Below are 17767 nucleotides of genomic sequence, written 5' to 3'. Positions count from 1 at the left end.
CCAAAGCAGTTCCCCGGGGAGCTGCAACCATATTGCTATGCAGAATTAAACCACTATTAGGATCTCCAGGCCAATGGTGGCAGAGCTCTTCATCCTCAATGGCACACATAAACAGCCAGTCAGCAACCTAGCCAGATGGCCTTAATACCCATCCAGTTCCAGCTCCACAAGAAGCCGGTCATCAGCTCAGATCACAGGCCACGGCGAGCAGACAATTCTGACTCCGTGGCCTAACCACTTAACTGATGCAGGTCCTCTAGGTGAAGTATGAGAAGTGTGTTCTAGAGTGGGCAGCTGGCACAGGTGGCCCACAGGGAAGCTGTTTTAAGTTGATCCTGAGAGCATGGCTGCCCAGAACACCCCATTGGGCCTGCCACCACCCTGATCTTACACATCCAATGACATTAGAGTGCCCTTGGGGTATGAAGGCAACAATCTCAGGTTCGTCCAAGACACAGAACACACCTGCTCCCAAGACCTCACCCACCCCAAAATACTCAGCTCAAATTAATTTCTCATTCACCAGGGCCCAATCCTAGGAGCCTTTATGCTAAGACACAGGTAAGGACCTGAATGTGCCTTCTACAGGAGCCTTGGCAGGAAGACCAGGAAGAGAATCTGGAGGACCAGTCCCCACCTCCCTCCTCCTCCTCCACAGAGAAACAAGATCACCCCCCAACACAAGCTTCTCCTAATGCTCCCATCCACCTCAAGTTCTCGGCTATGCCTTCCCTGCCCTGGCTCATGGTCTAACCGAGTCACTCACACCTCAGCTTCCTCCTTGGGAACCTAAGCTGCAGAGGGCTGGCTAGGTTCCCTGCCACCTCTCCTATGCTTCAGAACAGTGCCTGATGGGGCAGCTGTGGTCACACACATACCTGCAGATTTCAAGTGGCAGGATAGACAAGGTCATGAGTTCAGAAAGGCTTTAGGAAGGTAGGCCAGGAAAAGCCATTCATAGACAGAGGGACTAATCCCAGCCCACCAAGAAGTCCACGCAGCTCAATTTGGTGAGGAAGAGCAAAGCGAGGAAGACCCACCCACATCATGTAACAAGATAGGAAAACTGAGGCCGAGCAGCAGCTCACCCACGGATGTTGGGAATTTAAGCCCCCTCTATCCTGACTTACAGACTCCGTGGGCAGCATAGGGAATGCTTTTGACCATCACCTCTCAGGCACCCCTTCTCCTATAGACCTTATGCCAGAACAGGGATCAGAAGTCCCCTCCTCAAAATGGATGAAAAGCAAATAAACTCAAATCTTCAGGAAAAGTATTTTTCTTCCTAAACTGAAATGCGAATTAATTTATCAAGGAACGGACATAAGAACAGCTCATTTAATCCCAGTGCAGTATTCAATTTTGAGACTTTGAAACGCTTGACTAAAACCTGCTTCCCTCTAAACGGCTTAGGAAACGGAATCGGAGTTGGCAAAAATTAATCCTCACGTTACGCACCAAAGGGAGGCAGGATCTGAAAATCTGCTTCCGACTTCCGTCTGCACCCGACACGCGAGGCAAAAACGTTTATTCACCTTTGTGTTGCACAAGGGTAAGAACCACATTATCTAGATTCACTTCAGGTAACAATAATTTAAAAGACAGCCACCGTTACAGAAATTTTTAAATTGACTATTTGACAATTTATACAATAAATGAAGAAAACTGACAAAAAAACAGGTCAGTGATCACCCAACACAAAAAGACAGGTTAACAAATGTGGCCAAAGGATCAGTGCGTATCATCCACCACCTTCTCGTAACCTCCTGGCTGGGTTTTTTGTTTTTTTTTCTTTTTTTTTTTTTTGATGGGGAGGGAGAAAGCAGGGGTAACACAAAGACAGGTTGATTCAAACTAATCCTATTAAGTATATTATTTTATACTTCTTTCTAAAATTACTGTGTGAACAGAACCTGTATTAATATAGCTCATGCAACTCTAGTTTTCTACTGCAGGTCAGGAATCCAACAAGGTAATGCTCAGATTGAGGCAAAAGCTGGAAGTAAGTGCCCTGAAGACTATCTGCTCCAATCATGAACTGCACTAACTGAGCAATTATTTCAAAATATGAACCAGATATAAAAGAACAAAAAAACAGAAGAAATATCTAATTGAAAAAACATGTAGTAGACACAAATGGATTAGGTCAACATTACCTACTTACAAATTAGACCAAATCAGAGAAAATGCTCAACTTTCCGGGGAGCCAATTTCAGTTCTGGTTGTGCCACTTAATTGGAGCAAGATCCTAAGCGGGTCAATTCGTGCAAGGATTGATTTCAAAATCAATTTACAATATTATCTCAGACCCTACAGCTAAGGATCTAAGGATCTTCTTTCTATAAGAACTCAAGGTGGGGGAAAATGTGGTTTGAGAAATAAAAGGATGCTGATCCTCGCACACCCCCAGGCGACCAGCAGTCAGCCTACATCACACTTCAAGCTCTAATGATTTAATTGGAACCTCCTTTCCCCTCTTATCCACAATACTTGACCTGGCCTCCAAAATATAAAACACAACCTGCGTTTCTTCATGGCACCAAGTGGCTAATACCTAGGTATATGAAGGATTGACTTTAAAGTTGATTAAAGAGAACATCAATTCATTATAGAAAATAAACAGAAATAACATGCTTGATTCACACAGGTTTGATGGACTTTTTGGTTACCTAGTAAATTGCAAACTGGCTCCCATTAGTGGTCAATAGAATGCTCTGCATTTGGGCTAGAAACCAGATTAAGTTAAATCAAGCCTTTATTTCAACAGTACAAACTATGTTTATTTGTGTGTAAAGTGCCAGTTTTATATAAAAATCGGTACGTAAACTTAAAAATCTGCTTTGAAGCACAGAGGCTGACACCGCCCGAGGGCCTTAGACTAACTAATTAATCGTGCTAGATCAGACTCACTTGAGTCCCCACACTTTTGAGACCTGACTGCCACCAAGAGCCACTGTGAAGTCAGTGGACAGCCAGCCTGCCCGCAAAAGCCAAACACGGCCAATATCTTTCATTAAGAATCCGAGTAGCTTTTTGTCTATGCTTCTTTCTGGGTGAGACGACTAGCATTAACTGATCAACAGGCTTGCTTATGAGGTAGCTACACAGTTTTAACAATACTATTAATGAACGTTATGGATGATTCATGGTGTAGCTGGTTTGATACACTTCAAGTAGCTGATTTTTTTTTTTTTGGATGAGAAAGGGAAAAAAAAAAATCAGCAAAGAGCACATCTTCATTCACTTAGAAGTCAGCATCCAAGGTAAACGAATTCTCTGTTGGACTTGACATCACTCCCATCCTCTGATACTCGCCTACTCTCTTCTCAAAGAAGTTAGTCTTCCCTTCCAGTGAAATATTCTCCATAAAGTCAAATGGATTTTCTACTCTGAAAACCTGAAAAGGTTCACAGGAAAATTTAAATACAGAACAGCAGTTTCAGGAGAACCAGAAGGCTATAAACAATACTGTACCTTGCTAAAACCGAGCTCCAGCATAAGTCGGTCTGCCACGAATTCAATATACTGCTTCATTAACGTGCAATTCATCCCAATGAGCTTCACTGGCAAAGCCTCCGTGAGGAACTCCTAGGGATCGAAACGCAGCTTCTCAATAGAACAGAAGCATAAAGACCTCTTCTGGTGAGCACAAGAGACCCTCCTGTATCACCCACCTGTTCTATCCTAACGGCATTGATAATTATTTCCTTCACCCTCTGCTCTGAAGGTTTGTGGACCAGGTGTTTGAACATCAGGCAGGCAAAGTCACAGTGTAAACCCTAGAAGAAAAGGTTTAAGATCACTATAAAACCAGACGTCTATCGTTAACGTGAAACAGGAAATGGCTTTACCCTTTTCTGCATTCTCCTCATATGTCTCATGCGAACATACTAAAAGCACTTAAAACTGTCAAAGGGAAAAGGATTTCAACTGCCATCTGCTCTGTGTAGGTCACGGCAGGTTCAGCCTTATCCCAAGGCCCTCAACACTGCTACCCAGGGCAATGACAGCAGGCCAAGTCTGTTCCCTGCTGCCCCATACAGGAGCACAGGACAGGGTAGGACTTCAGCTCAAAGCATTTTTTTCTACATCCGTGAGCTCTCATTTTGCCACTATTCCCAGCAGTGACTAGGCTGCTTTGAGATTGACTTGGCTGGTTTTGAGATTTACAACCTAATGGTCAGGAAATCAGTGATGCAACTGCCAGTGAATGGAGTCTACAAGTCTTAGTGCCAAGTAACCCTGATGTTCCTAGATCAGAAGGAAGAACTTACAAAGCAAGATCAACTTATTGGTCACTGGGCTCCAAGCATGACAGGGTCTGTGGCTCTGGCTTTGCCAACTAGAATCAAATGAGAGCATCTAGACATCTTCGCCTTTCCCTCCAGCTTAATCCAAGTGCAGTCAAAGACAGGACACTGGACCAGAAGGATTCTCACTTCCTTTAGGATGCTTATCGACCAACTTTGGAGCACAGTAGGCTCATACAGGAGACTGGACGAGTATTGAGAATACAAGTACTTTCAATATATTTCATGTTCTACCAAGCCCAGATATGGCTGAATTCATGTTCAATGTGGACATGAGGCAACATTTTATCGAGTTCCCTTCAGTGAACCAAAGAGTTGTAGATGTTTGGGGTGCACATTAGCCTGAATTAGACTCACCTCATCTCTGCTAATAAGTTCATTGGAAAACGTGAGGCCAGGCATCAGGCCCCGTTTCTTGAGCCAGAATATTGACGCAAAAGAACCCGAAAAGAAGATTCCTTCCACGGCAGCAAAGGCCACAACCCGTTCTCCTGTGAAGAGTTAACACCGACATGGTTCCGGTGAGCAACCGTACATGTGCACAGGAAGGGCCAACAAACCATGATGTCACTTAGAGGATGAAACTCAGGCATCCGTGGGGCCAAGTGGCCTTACCATAGGTAGCTTCTTTGTCCCCAATCCAACGCAAGGCCCAATCTGCCTTCTTCTTTACACAAGGCATCGTCTCAATGGCGTTGAAGAGAAATTCCCTAGGAGACACCCAGAATATCAGCAATTACAACAAAGACTTCCTACCACAAACATGTAGAGAACACTGGGACCAAGGCGAAATTGAGACTCAAAACTGAAATGTTTTCTCATTACCTTTTTTGCTTCCCACCCCCCACCAAGTGTTCTTTTTAAAATCCCAACATTCATTTGGCTCCTGTTAATACCAAAATAGGTATTCTTTACTTCACAAGGAGCCCTGAGATCTACTAACCTTAAAAGTCTTAGTCCATTACACCAAGAACATTTATCGGCTTTTATTATATCAAGTCCAGGTCATGACAAAGTTCACAGGCCCTATCTTTAAACTTGAGAAGCCATAAAATCTTAACTGCTAAGACTATTTAAGCTACGCTGACCATTATCTTCCTAGGTAGCACCATCTTCACTAATCATATCGGGCTAATTATATAGGCCCCAAATGCCATATGGATATAATAAAATAATTAAAGCCAATAAACCGAATAATCTGAGCTTGCTTCCTACTTATAAGTCTATACTTACACTGATGATCCCAGATCAGGAAAGTAAATCAACTGTCCCCCCGACTTGCCTAGTTCTTCCTTATTATCCTCTTCCGCCTTCTGTGCCCAGCTTGGGAGTCTAGATTCCCCAGCCTGTCCCTTTATCAGGTGACCTTGTCTTCTGAACCCAAGGTCATTAGAGCAACCACATTGCTCTCTTCATTCTCTTTCCATGTCGACATCCTGAGACCAGGGTCTGCCTCTCCCTAGCTTTTGAACCACCAGACCCTCCTGATCCTACTGCCCATTCTGTTTATTTATCTCAGTCAGGCCTACGTTTATCCTTCCTCATTTCGGTCTATAAACTTGTCTCCCGAAGCCTGCCAGCCCTTCCAAGCCACCACTCATTTTTCCCCTTCACATTATTCCAGATAAGCCACAAGAGCCTACTTTACAGCTCTATCACTTCTGTACCACGCAGGACTCTCATCCTGAAGTTGACCTTGGTATCTAGACCACTCACACGGCCATTTCTAACTTTCTCCTCCTCTCCAATCTGGAAAATGTAAAACTGGCCTCAAGCTACCTTGATTTCTCCTCTGTGATCCCATAATGCAAACCCATCTCCTCACACAGTCCTGTGCCTAAACTCATCTATCAGTAAACTGCTGCCTTTGCTTCACTCTAGAATCTCTCTCTTAAACTTATTTTCTGTACCACATTACAAGGTCTTTAAGAGGAAAAGTAACGTTCTATTTGGATGTGTCCTCTATTCCCCTCCACTTTGCCCCAGCTTCTCGTTTGAGGTTAACAGATTTGCACATGAGTAAAAACTGTCAGACCTAGGATTTCCTTCATCATACAGCCTCTATGGATGTGTTTTGTTTTGGAAGAAAGACACTGGATTCAATGACCAACAGTATACTCCCATCTCTAAAAATGGAGTAACCTCATGACTTTTTTTTTTTAAGATTTTATTAAAAAAAAAAAAAAAGATTTTATTTATTTATTCATGGGAGACACAGAGAGAGATGCAGCAGAACACAGGCAGAGGGAGAAACAGGCTCCATGCAGGGAGCCCAATACAGGACCCGATCCCGGAAACCTCAGATCATGTCCTGAGCTGATGGCAGACGCTCAACAACTGACCCATCCAGGTGTCCCTCATGACTTGTTTTTAAGTGACTGGCTAATAAAGTGAGTTTAGGCCTCTTCCTCAGAGCACACAGGACGAGGGGCAGTAGAAACTGCCTTGTCTGCCTGCCTAGTCACTTGGAATCCTTCTACCCCTATGTAACCGCGAAAAGTTGAAATATTTTAACAATTAGTGAATCCTGAACACGTTGGCAGACCACCCAAATACTCACCTTTCTTTGGAATCTTTAATATAAGTGTCAATGAGGAGACTATACATCTCAGAGTGGATGTTTTCCATGGCAATTTGGAAGCCATAGAAACAGCGGGCTTCCGTAATCTGAACTTCTTGGCTAAACCGCTCCACCTAGTGGTAAAACACATCACAATTCAGCTCCAGGAACATCCACTCAGGATCCTGGATACATCACACTCCCTTTGCAGTATTATAAGGTTTGTTTCTATTTTTAGAAACAATACGTTTTCACTATTCTGGGGTAAAGCTGGACATTTTATGCCAAAATTTTACCTCAATTTACAGATCAGGAAACAGATAAGGTCTATTTTATAGGGATTATGCAAACATTCTTCATTTCTTCCTAGTCCACTGCAGGAAGGAACCACTCACAATAAGACATATATGGAATCAAATTTTTTTAAAAAAGCAAAGCCACAAAAAAGAAACAATGTCATAGTCATAAGGAGTAAACCTATTCCTACCACTTGACATTGTCTTTAAGCTTCTTGAGCCCGGAGGGGGGACAATGACTAACCCTAAAGAAGAAACAACTGCAAAGTAGATTATAAAACAGGAAACACCATGTAATAGAACTACCAGCTTACAAATACAGAACTTAAAAAGATGAGGAAAGAGGATTAGTTTTTTTCTGGAATGACTTGGCCCGTTTCTTTAATCTGGAAGCGAACGAAAGCAGATGTTTTTTTGGAAACTCACCAAGTTTTCATTTACTATGCCATCGCTCGCTGCAAAGAAAGCCAGAACATGGGATATAAAATATCTCTCCTCAGGCTTCAGGGATTCCCAGTGCTGAATGTCCTTGGAAAGATCCACCTGAGGTTTAAGAGGTTCACAAGGGACGGTAAGCATGTGGGGCCGTACACACACATACCTAACCCTTAGACCTTCTTCTGTTAAGTGTCCTGACACCACTTGATCGGGAACATCCCTCCCATGCTCAGCTCCCTTTGCCACTTAGAACGTCTCACATCCTCAGTGGGCAACCATCCCCAAGAGGGGCAAGAGGAAGAGTTAAGTATATTTCAAGCAAGTTGCATCCACTCCTGCAGGGGGCTTCCTCTGGGGGCAACGCTTACTACACTTAACCTTGTAGGGCCCCAGCTCCTGCCTCGGGTTACCTCTTCGGCTGTCCAAAAGGAAGCCTCCGCTTTCTTATACATCTGCCAAATATCATGGTACTCGATAGGGAAGATGACAAAGCGACGGGGGTTTTCTCTCAGCAGTGGTTCCTCCTCCGCGCTGGGGGCAAGTACCTTAGTTTTCTGTGGGGGTGAGAAAGTAATGAAATGTCTCTGGTAGGGCGAACCACATGAAATCGCCACTTTTTGCGGCTCAGCGCGTTCAGTTACCGGCAATCCCGTGTGGTTCGGCGTGTCAAGTGTCGGCTGTCACACACGGCATGGTACAGAGAACACAACCGGGGTGCAAGAGGGGAAAGGGGGGAGTGTGCGCAAGTGTGAGGAAGGGCAGACAGGAGCGGGAGGGAATGCCTTGGCGGGAAAGGAGCGCGGGCCGGGGAGTGGCTGGGTTAGAAACGCAGGGGAGACAATGAGGCTTTGGCGCCAACAGGCGGCGGGCGCCCCCTGCCGGCAGCGCCCCGCCCGCAAAGGCCGCTTCCCCGCCGGCCGCCCCGCCACTCACCGGCTCGGCGGGCTCCTGGAAGATCCTCCGGGCGGTCTTGCTGGCCAGCACGCGGGTGCCGCTGAGGGCCGGGGGCTGCGGGGAGACGCGCGGTGAGGGGCAGCCCCGGCCCTCAGGTCCCCGCCCCCGGGCCCGCGCGCGCGCTCACCGTGTTCTCCTTGTCCGCCAGGCTGAGCCCCTTGAGGGGCGAGAGCTGGAGCTGCTGCTGCTGCTGCTGGGGGTCCGCGATGGTGGCGAGCGGGACGCGGACGGAGAGCATGGCGGCGGCAGGCGGGCTCGGCGGCGGCGGCGGCGCAGGTCCGGGGAGCCCCCGCGCCGCCGGGCCGGCCTTTAAAAGCCCACCGCCGAGGGGCGCGCGCGGTGGGCGTGGCCAGGCGCCGCCTTCCCATTGGATGCGCCGCCGGACGTCCGCGATTCGAGAGCCGCGCGGGAGCCCCCGCCGCCGGCCGCCCCGGACCCTGCGCGACCCCTCGGGGACCCCCGGGACCCCCGGGACCCCCGGGCCCGCCCACCGCGCGAGGGGCGCCGCCGCCCGGCCCCTGCGGGCCCCCGCCCGGGCGAAGGGTGCAGCCCCCGCGCGATTCGGTGGCCGTGGCGCGCGCGGGACTCGCCTACCCGGGAACCGCTCGGGATTGAATGAAGCAACGCGATTGGAGGCCGCCCGGGAGCGGGCGGGAGACCATTCCCCCACCCCTGAACCGTTTTCGCGGGTTGAGGCGAGTGGTTTTGCAAATGAGGTTGGTGCAAATGCCTGGAAACGCCCCTGGCTGCGAGAGACGAGCGCGGGGTTGCGACCGTTTAGGTACGTGGCTCTGGGTGGGGGGTTAGGGGTCCTCGAGTTCCGGCTGACCTGGCGGCCGGAGGGTCGGCGACAACCGTGCTGCCTAACGGTTAGGGTCGCTGGCCACGGAGTCCCGCAGTGCAGTTGCTGTGTCCCTCACCTGGTTGTAAAACATTCCTTGCCCTCCTTGGTAAAATGGGACTTGTCGCCCGACCTAACCTGTGGGATCATTAATAAAATGAGATCAGTGCGATAATTCTGGTAAAAATGCACAGTCCTTTGTAAAGCCGAGTTAACTAAATGCCAGAGAGGGCCTTTGGTACAGTTTGCCCCTGAACTTGTGCCTGGTGTCAGACCACCTTCCCCTGTGTCAGCATTTTTAAAAATCAGAAGCTGAGCAAAAACATCTTGAAAGCTTGAAGAACTGGGAATTCATCTACTGCTTATTGGGCATCAAGTAGTCTGAAGAGATTGAAAACCTGCATTGTCATGAGGCAGACACGAATTCATTAACAGTTTTTGTTTTACTTTGTATTTGGTTTTTCAGATTTGCCAGACATTTGCCGTGCAAGTGGCAAAATGCCAGAAGTGAAGAGAAAGAAATGTTAATAACCAAGAAATAAATGATTCCCCTGTGAAAAGTTCCAAAATCTGCAAACACTCTTAGGGCTGTCACTAAGAGAAACACTGGACTTTTTACAGGGTCTTTTCTAGATATTATAAAGAGGTCAGAGGTAGGGAAGATCCCCCTCCTCACTTGGGTCTGTTTCTTCCATTTCTTAGTACCACGTACATACTGTGTTTAATGTATTCTCAAGCCTCAGAGAAAGATCAGTGACGATCCTAGCCCTTAGACAAAGCAGTAACTAAAACTTTGGTCTAGCATCCTTAGTTTTAAAGCAACTCGCAGGCATTGTCAATGCCACCTTCCTTCAGCATCCAGCTCCAGAAAAATGGGTATTGTTAGAGATGATTTTATGGCTGATAAAGCCATTATCACATCTAATAAATGTATCAAGGATGCCCTGGTATCCTCCACTACCCAACTCACATTCCGATTTCGCATCATCCATAACCGAAGTGCTCCTTTCGGTTGCTGTCTCGGGCACCATGTGCTTTTTGCTTAGCTCCTGTTATATACTCTGTATGTACAGGAACCCATGAAAGTATCACTCTGTGAGCCAGCCAGAATTTGACTTCGTTCTTAGCTTCACTTTTTCCTGACTCCCCAAACAACACGGGTGCACTGTAGAAAACTGGGAAAGACCAGAAGTAGGTAGCACGAGGCAGAAAGAAAGGTCGCCGCCATTCTCCCCTTCAGCCCTCCCGACGGTGAGTCACGGGGGCACGTCCCGTGCTCCCTCCTCCGCGCTCCGGCTGCTCGGACTTTCCAAGAGGAAGCGGGCGCCGAAAGCTACGTGGCCCCGCTCGGAGGTGGGCTTCGGGCCCCCGGTGCCTCCTCTCTGCCCTGCGGCCCGGAGAGAGACGGGGGCGCACGGCCAGACCGGGGGACCCGGGCGCCGCGACGGGATGCGCGCCGCGGCCGCCACGCGCCAGCACCAGGCACCGCGCGTCTGCGGTTCCTTTTCGTTTCCTCTGGGCGCCCGTTTTGACATCTGCTCCACGATTGGCCGGCGGGAGGGAGAGGCTCCGCCCCCAGCCTCCAGAGGGCGGGGCCTCGGCGCCCAGCCCCGCCCCCCCCACTTCCGGGCCCGCGCTCCCGCCGCCCCGCCCCTCGCGGTTGCGCCTTTACCCATCCTCCTCCCTCCAGCGGGCAGGGCGAGGTGGCCCCTAAGGGGTCACTTCCCCATCCACCCCCCACAGGCAGAGGCCCGGGCCGGGAGCTCAAGCGGCTTTCTCAAAGCCACTGCTCACTCCCCCAGACACCTGCCAGGGACCGCCTGTTAACCCTCCTGGCGACAGCCACCCCGCAGCCCCTGGGCACCTGAGCCAGGTGCTTCGGGCTTGTAACCCAGACAACCGTGTGGGGGGCTTTCAGGCCTTTTCAGGTGAAGAAAGGAAGGCCAAGGAGGCAAGGAGACTGCCCAAGGTCACACAGCTCCAACCGCACAGCTAGAATTTTTCTGCCCCAACTTCTTATTTCATTTTAGAGGTAGGATTGAGTGTTCATCAGTTGCACAGAACACCCAGCACTCACTCCTGCCCTCCTGAAAGCCCATCACCCCTAACCCCGTCCTCCTACTCACCTCCACCCCAGCCACTCTGTTTATTTCCTGGAGTTAAGAGTCTCTTATGGTTTACCTCCCTCTCAATTATCCTCTTACTTTTTCCTTCCCTTCCCCTATGTTCATCTGTTTTGTTTCTGAAATACCACATATGAGTGAAATCATGGTATTTGCCTTTTTCTAACTGACCAGTATTGCTTGGCATGATACCCTCTAGCTCCATCCACATCACTGTGAATGGCAACGTTTCATTCTTTTTCATGGCTGAGTAATATTCCATCGTAGGTATATACCACCACATCTTTTTCTTTTTTAAGATTTTTATTTATTCATTTGAGAGAGCAAGAGCACTAGCAGATGTGTGTGTATGGGGAGGGGGTTAGAGGGAGAGAGAGAAGCAGACTCCCCTCCCCCACGCAGGGTGCCTGACCTGGGGCTCAATCCCAGGACCCCAGATCAGGACCTGAGCCGTAGGCAGACACTTAACTGACTGAGCCATGCAGGTGCCCCTACCACATCTTCTCTATCCATTCACATGTCAATGGACATCTGGGCTCTTTCCATAGATTGGCTATTGTGGACATTGCTCTAAACATTGGGGTGAATGTACCACTTTTAGTCACTTATCTTTTGGATGAATACCTGGTAGTGCAATTGCTGGGTCATAGGATAATTCTATTTTTAACTTTTTGAGGAACTTCCATACTGTTTTCCAGAGTGGCTGCATGAGTTTGCACTCCTACTAACAGTGTAAGAGGGCTCCCCTTCCTCCACATCTTCACCAACATCAGTTATTTCCGGAGTTGTTCATTTTAGCCATTCTCTCCCTCAACTTTTTATTAGGAATATTTCAACAGACACAAAAATGGAAAGAATTCTCCAGCGTTCACCCACCACCAGTGTAGGATTCAACAATCATTTCCCCTTTGCCATATTTGCTTTCTCCCCTTCACTGGGTATGTGAGGCTTTTGTTTTTTTCTAGATCATTTGAAAGTGAGGTGCAGATGCCATGCCATGTCACCCCCAGACTTTTCAATATATCTCAGCAGGTATCTCCTGAAACTAAAGACATTCTCTAAACATAACCACAGTAACATGTTCACACCTAAGAAAACTAACATTAATTCCTTAATACTATCTAATATCTAGCCCATAATCAAGTGTTCCCAGGTATTTCAAATATGTTTTTTCAGTTTGTCCATTTTAAGTGCACACAGTACATTTGGTTATTGTGTCTTTTTGTTCTCTTTTATTCAGAACAACTCTCCTATTTTTTTTTTTCCCCGTGACATTGACTTTTTAAAGTTCAGGCCAGTTTTCTTGTAGATTGTCCCACATTCTACACTGGCCTCATTGGGTCTCCATAGTGTCATTTAACTTGTTTTGCTAACCCCTGTATTTGTGTGTGTGTGTGTGTGTATGTGTGTGTATATATATATTTTTTAATATTTTTAATATAAAAAATAAATATATTTATATATATAATGGGGAGTTCTATCTAAAGGCTTTATTAGATTTAGCTTTTTTTTATTGTAGTAAAATATACATAAGCTATGATTTACCATTTGAGCCATTTTCAAGGAGCAAATCAATGCCATGAAATTCACTACACTATTGTGCAACCTTCAATCACCACCCTGCATCTCTAGAACCTCTTCGTCCCAAACCGAAACTCTGTCCCCATTAAACACTAGCTGTCCATCCTCCCCGCCCACCAGGCTATCATAACCAGCATCCGTCTTTGCCTTCCTGAACTTGACTAAGTGCCTTAGGTAAGCGGAATCTTAAAATATTTCTCCTTTTGTGACTGGCTTATTTCACTCAGCATAACATCCTCCAGGTTCATCCATGTTGTGACCTGGGTCAGGATATCGTTCATTTTTAAGGCTGAATAAGATTCATATTTAAGAAGAATAATAAGAATAATGATAAAAATAAGATTTAATAAGAATAAGATTCATATTTAAGGCTGAATAAGATCATAAGATATGCCGAATTCTGTTTATGAAATTTCCTTCCTACAACCCACCTGTCCCTTCTGTCCGGGGAGTTCTTTTGTTTCCCAACCACGAGGCAGCAAAGTCAGCCATTCTCAAAAACTGTGAACTGCTCCCTGTGTGGCTCCAGAGCAGCCCCTTCCTCCCTCTGAACTTGACATTCGCCTTTCACATCTTCAGGATGCTCAGAATCCTGTTGAGGAAACTGCCTTGGAGGGAAGCTGGAAAACAGAATACTCCATCCCAAGTGTGACTTGCTAGCTGTGGGACTGCAAGAGTGGGGCGGTGAGCCAAGAGTAGAGTTGGGTCAGCCTTTTTCTGCCCTCCGGTCCTCCTCCGTCAACCACAGAAAACCCAACTGAGGACCTCCCCTCCACTCATCTCTCATGAAAATGCTACCCTCCTGCTCCCTGCAGTTTGCCCCAGGGCCCTCTTTCCCTCCCTCTTTCTGGGCCTGATCACCAGGGCTTTCCCTACCAATCCTCAAACTCACTACTCTCACCTTCCTGCCAGGCCAAGCCCCTCTCCAGGCTATGTCTGAAAGAGGATTCCAAGGTTGACTTGAAAAAAGAAAGAAAAATAAAGGGCGCCTGGCTGGCTCAGTCCGTGAAGCATCTGCCTTTGGCTCAGGTCATCATGATCTCAGGTTCTGGGATAGAACCCCTGCATCTGGGCTCCCTGCTTAGCAGAAAGCCTGCTTCTCCCTCTGTCTCTGCCCCCCAACCCCCATCTCTCATGAATAAATAACTAAAATTTCAAAAAGAAAGAAAAAAATAAGGATGGAAGGGCACAATGTTGTAGGCCCAGGATAAGTTTATTTCCTCACAATCAAGATCAGCTTCCTGTTGGCTTATTACTGATAATTTTTTCTTAATCGCCTCCTTCCCTGGATAAGGGGCCACAATAGTGAGTTCTTTCTAGGTACTGTGGTCACATACATGTATGTTTGGGCGGAGAGGGGACAGCAGCTGTAAATGTCATTCTGAACTGGTAGACTTAGAGCAACCTATGCAAACGGGTTTGCAAGTAGGAACAAATCCCCATGGGGTGGGGGGGAGGGCTGGGAGGGGAGGGAAGGGAGGGTGAAGTCCTCAGAGAAGAACCCAGGAGGCCATACTCACCATCTCATGCATTTGAGCTAAATGATAACTTCAGAAGGAGGAGAAGCAAAGCCCAGGCAAATCAATCCTCCAAAGCCCTGAAGACAAACTTCCTAGAAGTTCAGCTGCTTCCAGACTCAGTCAGTGTGATGGAATGACGGGGACCAGCCCTGGAATCAAGTCTGAATTCCAGGCTCGCTTCTTATTTATTAGATGACCTGGGACAAACCTCTTGATATTTCCGAGTTGGTTGCTTTACTGATAAAATGGGCATGATAATTCCTACTACATGGGGTTCTCCTGAGGATTAAAGGGAGCAGGATATTTAAAGCGCCTTAAAGGTGTTTATGAAAGTCCAGTCCTCCCCATTTAGCAAGCCTTGCTGACCTCTCCTAGTCTCCTGAAAGACAAAACTGAAGCTATTCCAATGTGTCTTTCCTACTTCATTTGCAGGTCCCCAGTGACCCACAGCCCTGGTCATTATTTCAGCCCCTCTGTCCCATCTTTCTTCTGTCTCCTCCCCCCCACCAGCACAGTAGTCTCTAGGCAGGCAAGCAAAGCAGAAGTGGGGGCTCCCACTCAAACCAGAGGTCCATGCTGCACCTCTGGCCATCACAATGGGGGGCCAGCCTTCCCCCAAGGAAATGAAGGAGTGAGTCATGAGCAAGAGGGGCCAGCCCTGCGTGTCTCCATCCACAAAGCCCCACACATCCCCCCTCTGGCCTGATTCCTACTCCCGTGAAGCATCAGGCCCCCTGACAGACACGTGAGGCTGATCTGAGGACACCCCCCGCCCCCAGGTTTGGTAACATCCATGCTCAAGTGTGTGCCTGGCCTGGGCTGCCACCTTGACTGCTTTCTCCACACCGTGTGCCAACAGTGTGCTGCAGAGCTGCCTCGTTTTCCTCCCTGGCACTGTGCACCCTGTTTGGATCGGCCCCCTAAGCAGACAGGTAGGGCACGGTGGAGGGGAGGAAAGAGGCAGCCCCGGTGAGCAGACATTGGTTGGATTACATGAATAGGGAAGACGAGGCATCGTGGAAGAGAAGTTGTGAACCTGGATGGAGAATCCCAACTTCACCAGTTAGCGGCTCCTGAGAATTTCCAACACATTGTCCTTGCCACCCTGGGTCAAACATGGCCTTGCACCAGACTGCGGCACACATAGCCTCCGCCCAGAACACGGCAGAGATGTAGAACCCTGGAGAGCAGCTTGGGGCAAAAGCCCAGACTCTCGCTTATTTAGTGAGCAGGAGAAATTTTTTCATTGCTCTAAGGGTACTAGCATTTGAGAAAAAGAGCGTCTCTTCTTAGATTCAATGTTAGCTCTTTAAACTCTGTTTTGGGGACACCTGGGTGGCTCAGTCGCTTAAGTGTCTGCCTTGGGCTCAGGTCATAATCCCAGCATCCTGGGATCAAGTCCTGTATCGGGCTCCCTGCTCAGTGGGGTGTCTGCTTCTTTCTCTGCTCCTCCCTCCTGCTCATGATCTCTCTCTCTCTCTCTCTCTCTCTCTCTCTCTCTCTCGTTCTCTCTCCCAAATAAATAAAAAATAAACAAACACACTCTGTTTTGGTATTGGGAGCTGTTACAAAGGAAAACACAGGCCCCCAAATGGATCCACTCCTATTAAGATCCCCTGGTCAGCAAACCAAGATTTAATACCTAACTGCAGTTGCAACATCCCCCCCCCCCCCAACACCGGAATGTAACCTTTAATCAGGACACCTGGAACCCTGACACTAGTAAGCACTTGGAAAGTTACAGAAGTTACAGACAGAATCTTTCAGTAAGTTACCAGTAGGAGGACACCTCACCTGAAACTTAGGATTCTTTGCTACTAATTTTCTTTTCCTCAAGTCCTTCCTTTAAAAACACTTCCTTTTCTGCAGCTCCATGATACTCCCCTCTGCTTGCTAGATGGGATGCCGCCTGATTTCATGAATCAATTAATAAGGCCAATCTGGGGCTCCGGAGTGGCGCAGTCGATTAAATGAGGGACTCTTGATTTCAGCTCTGGTTGTGATCTCAGGGTGGTGGGATCAAGCCCCGCAAGTAGCTCCATGCTTAATGAGCAGTCTGCTTGAGATTCTCTCTCTAACCTCTCCCTCTGCCTCTTACTGTCGCTTGTATGCACGCACTCTTTCCCTAAATAATTTAATTAAAAAATTTTCCAAGATTTTATTTATTTATGCATGAGAGACACATAGAGAAAGGCAGAGCCATAGGCAGAGGGAGAAGCAGGCTCCCTACAGGGAGCCCATATGGGACTCCATCCCAGGACCCCGGGATCATGACCTGAGCCCCTAATTAAATATTTAAAAATAAACAAATAAAGCTGGGGCACCTGGGTGGCCCAGTCGGTTAAGCGGTTAAGCATCTGCCTTCGACTCAGGTCATGATCCCAGCATCCTGGGATCAAGCCCCTCATTGGGCTCCCTGCTCAGCAAGGACTCTGCTTCTCCCTTTCCCTCTGCTTCTCCCAACCCTGCTTGTGCACTCTCTAGCTCCATCAAATGAATAAAATCTTTTTTAAAAACTAAAAAAAAAGTCCGATTAGATCTTTGAAATTTGCTCAGCTAAATTTTGGTCTTTAACACAAAAAAATGAACTATTACTTCACTCAGACATAAATCAGGGCCATGTGCATGGTAGCCTCTTAAGCCCAGGGAGCAGCTCCCTGCTTTGCTCCAGTCTCTTTAGGTTAAAACTTTGTAGTTAGTTTCCACGCAGCTCACTCAGTCCTGGGCAGGAAATGGTTAAGCAGGAAGCTCTCCCATTCCCTGGCCCATGCCCCCAAATGGGTGAAGCTTTTGGATGTGGGTGTTAGCCACAAAGTGACCCTATTTTTGTTTCTCCCAAAGAGGGGCAGATGCATTTTTAAGCTTGGATTCCAATCAAGAAATTGCTTTCTAGCCAGAGTGTAGACAGTTCTTGCCTCACAGCCTTAGCAGAGCTCTAAACCCAGGATGTGCACACTCAGAGCTTGGGCCTTCAAGAGGCCAGAATCAGGCAGCCAGCACAACGCAGGGCTGGGGTCGGTGTCTGCTTTTTACTTCAGTAACCCCTAAAACGGTATAGAAAAGTGATGTGCCTCTTTGCATACACTGAATTGACATTTGAATTTTTTCATCCTACATTTAAATAGTTGCAGGGGGTCAGCCCTG

The 17767-nt window shown here is 47.7% G+C and overlaps 2 protein-coding genes across 6 annotated transcripts in view; one reads left to right on the top strand and one right to left on the bottom strand.

Moving 5' to 3' along the window:
• Window positions 1-1493: 1493 nt before the first annotated feature.
• Window positions 1494-8821, bottom strand: RRM2 (ribonucleotide reductase regulatory subunit M2). Its single transcript, XM_025454676.3, has 10 exons — window positions 8686-8821; window positions 8538-8612; window positions 8015-8158; window positions 7593-7709; window positions 6871-7004; window positions 4926-5020; window positions 4668-4801; window positions 3675-3779; window positions 3475-3588; window positions 1494-3397 (listed from the first exon to the last, which is right to left on the bottom strand). The coding sequence occupies exons 1-10, from the start codon at window positions 8794-8796 to the stop codon at window positions 3245-3247; spliced, it is 1182 nt and encodes a 393-aa protein (XP_025310461.2). The 5' UTR covers window positions 8797-8821; the 3' UTR covers window positions 1494-3244.
• The window catches only part of LOC112664849 (collagen alpha-1(I) chain-like), a 28748-nt gene continuing 19740 nt past the window's right edge, over window positions 8760-17767 (top strand). Inside the window, exons 1-4 of one of the 5 annotated variants that reach the window (XR_003140041.3) lie at window positions 11065-11431; window positions 13224-13277; window positions 13683-13787; window positions 14016-14287. Coding sequence is in view for 2 of the 5 variants with exons in the window: in XM_049095327.1 (XP_048951284.1) it covers window positions 8765-9339; window positions 9866-9941 (651 nt within the window). In the remaining 3 variants the exon portion in view is untranslated. Of the gene's footprint in view, window positions 9340-9865; window positions 10080-11064; window positions 11432-13223; window positions 13278-13682; window positions 13788-14015; window positions 14288-17767 lie in introns of those variants that run through there. The other 4 variants (XM_049095328.1, XR_003140042.3, XM_049095327.1 and 1 more) reach the window with 4 other exon arrangements.

The sequence above is a fragment of the Canis lupus genome, chromosome 17 (genome assembly GCF_003254725.2).
Source record: "Canis lupus dingo isolate Sandy chromosome 17, ASM325472v2, whole genome shotgun sequence".
Lineage (NCBI taxonomy): Eukaryota > Metazoa > Chordata > Mammalia > Carnivora > Canidae > Canis > Canis lupus.
Note: the sequence above shows the minus strand (reverse complement) of the source record. Positions and strands in the feature narration are given on the sequence as shown.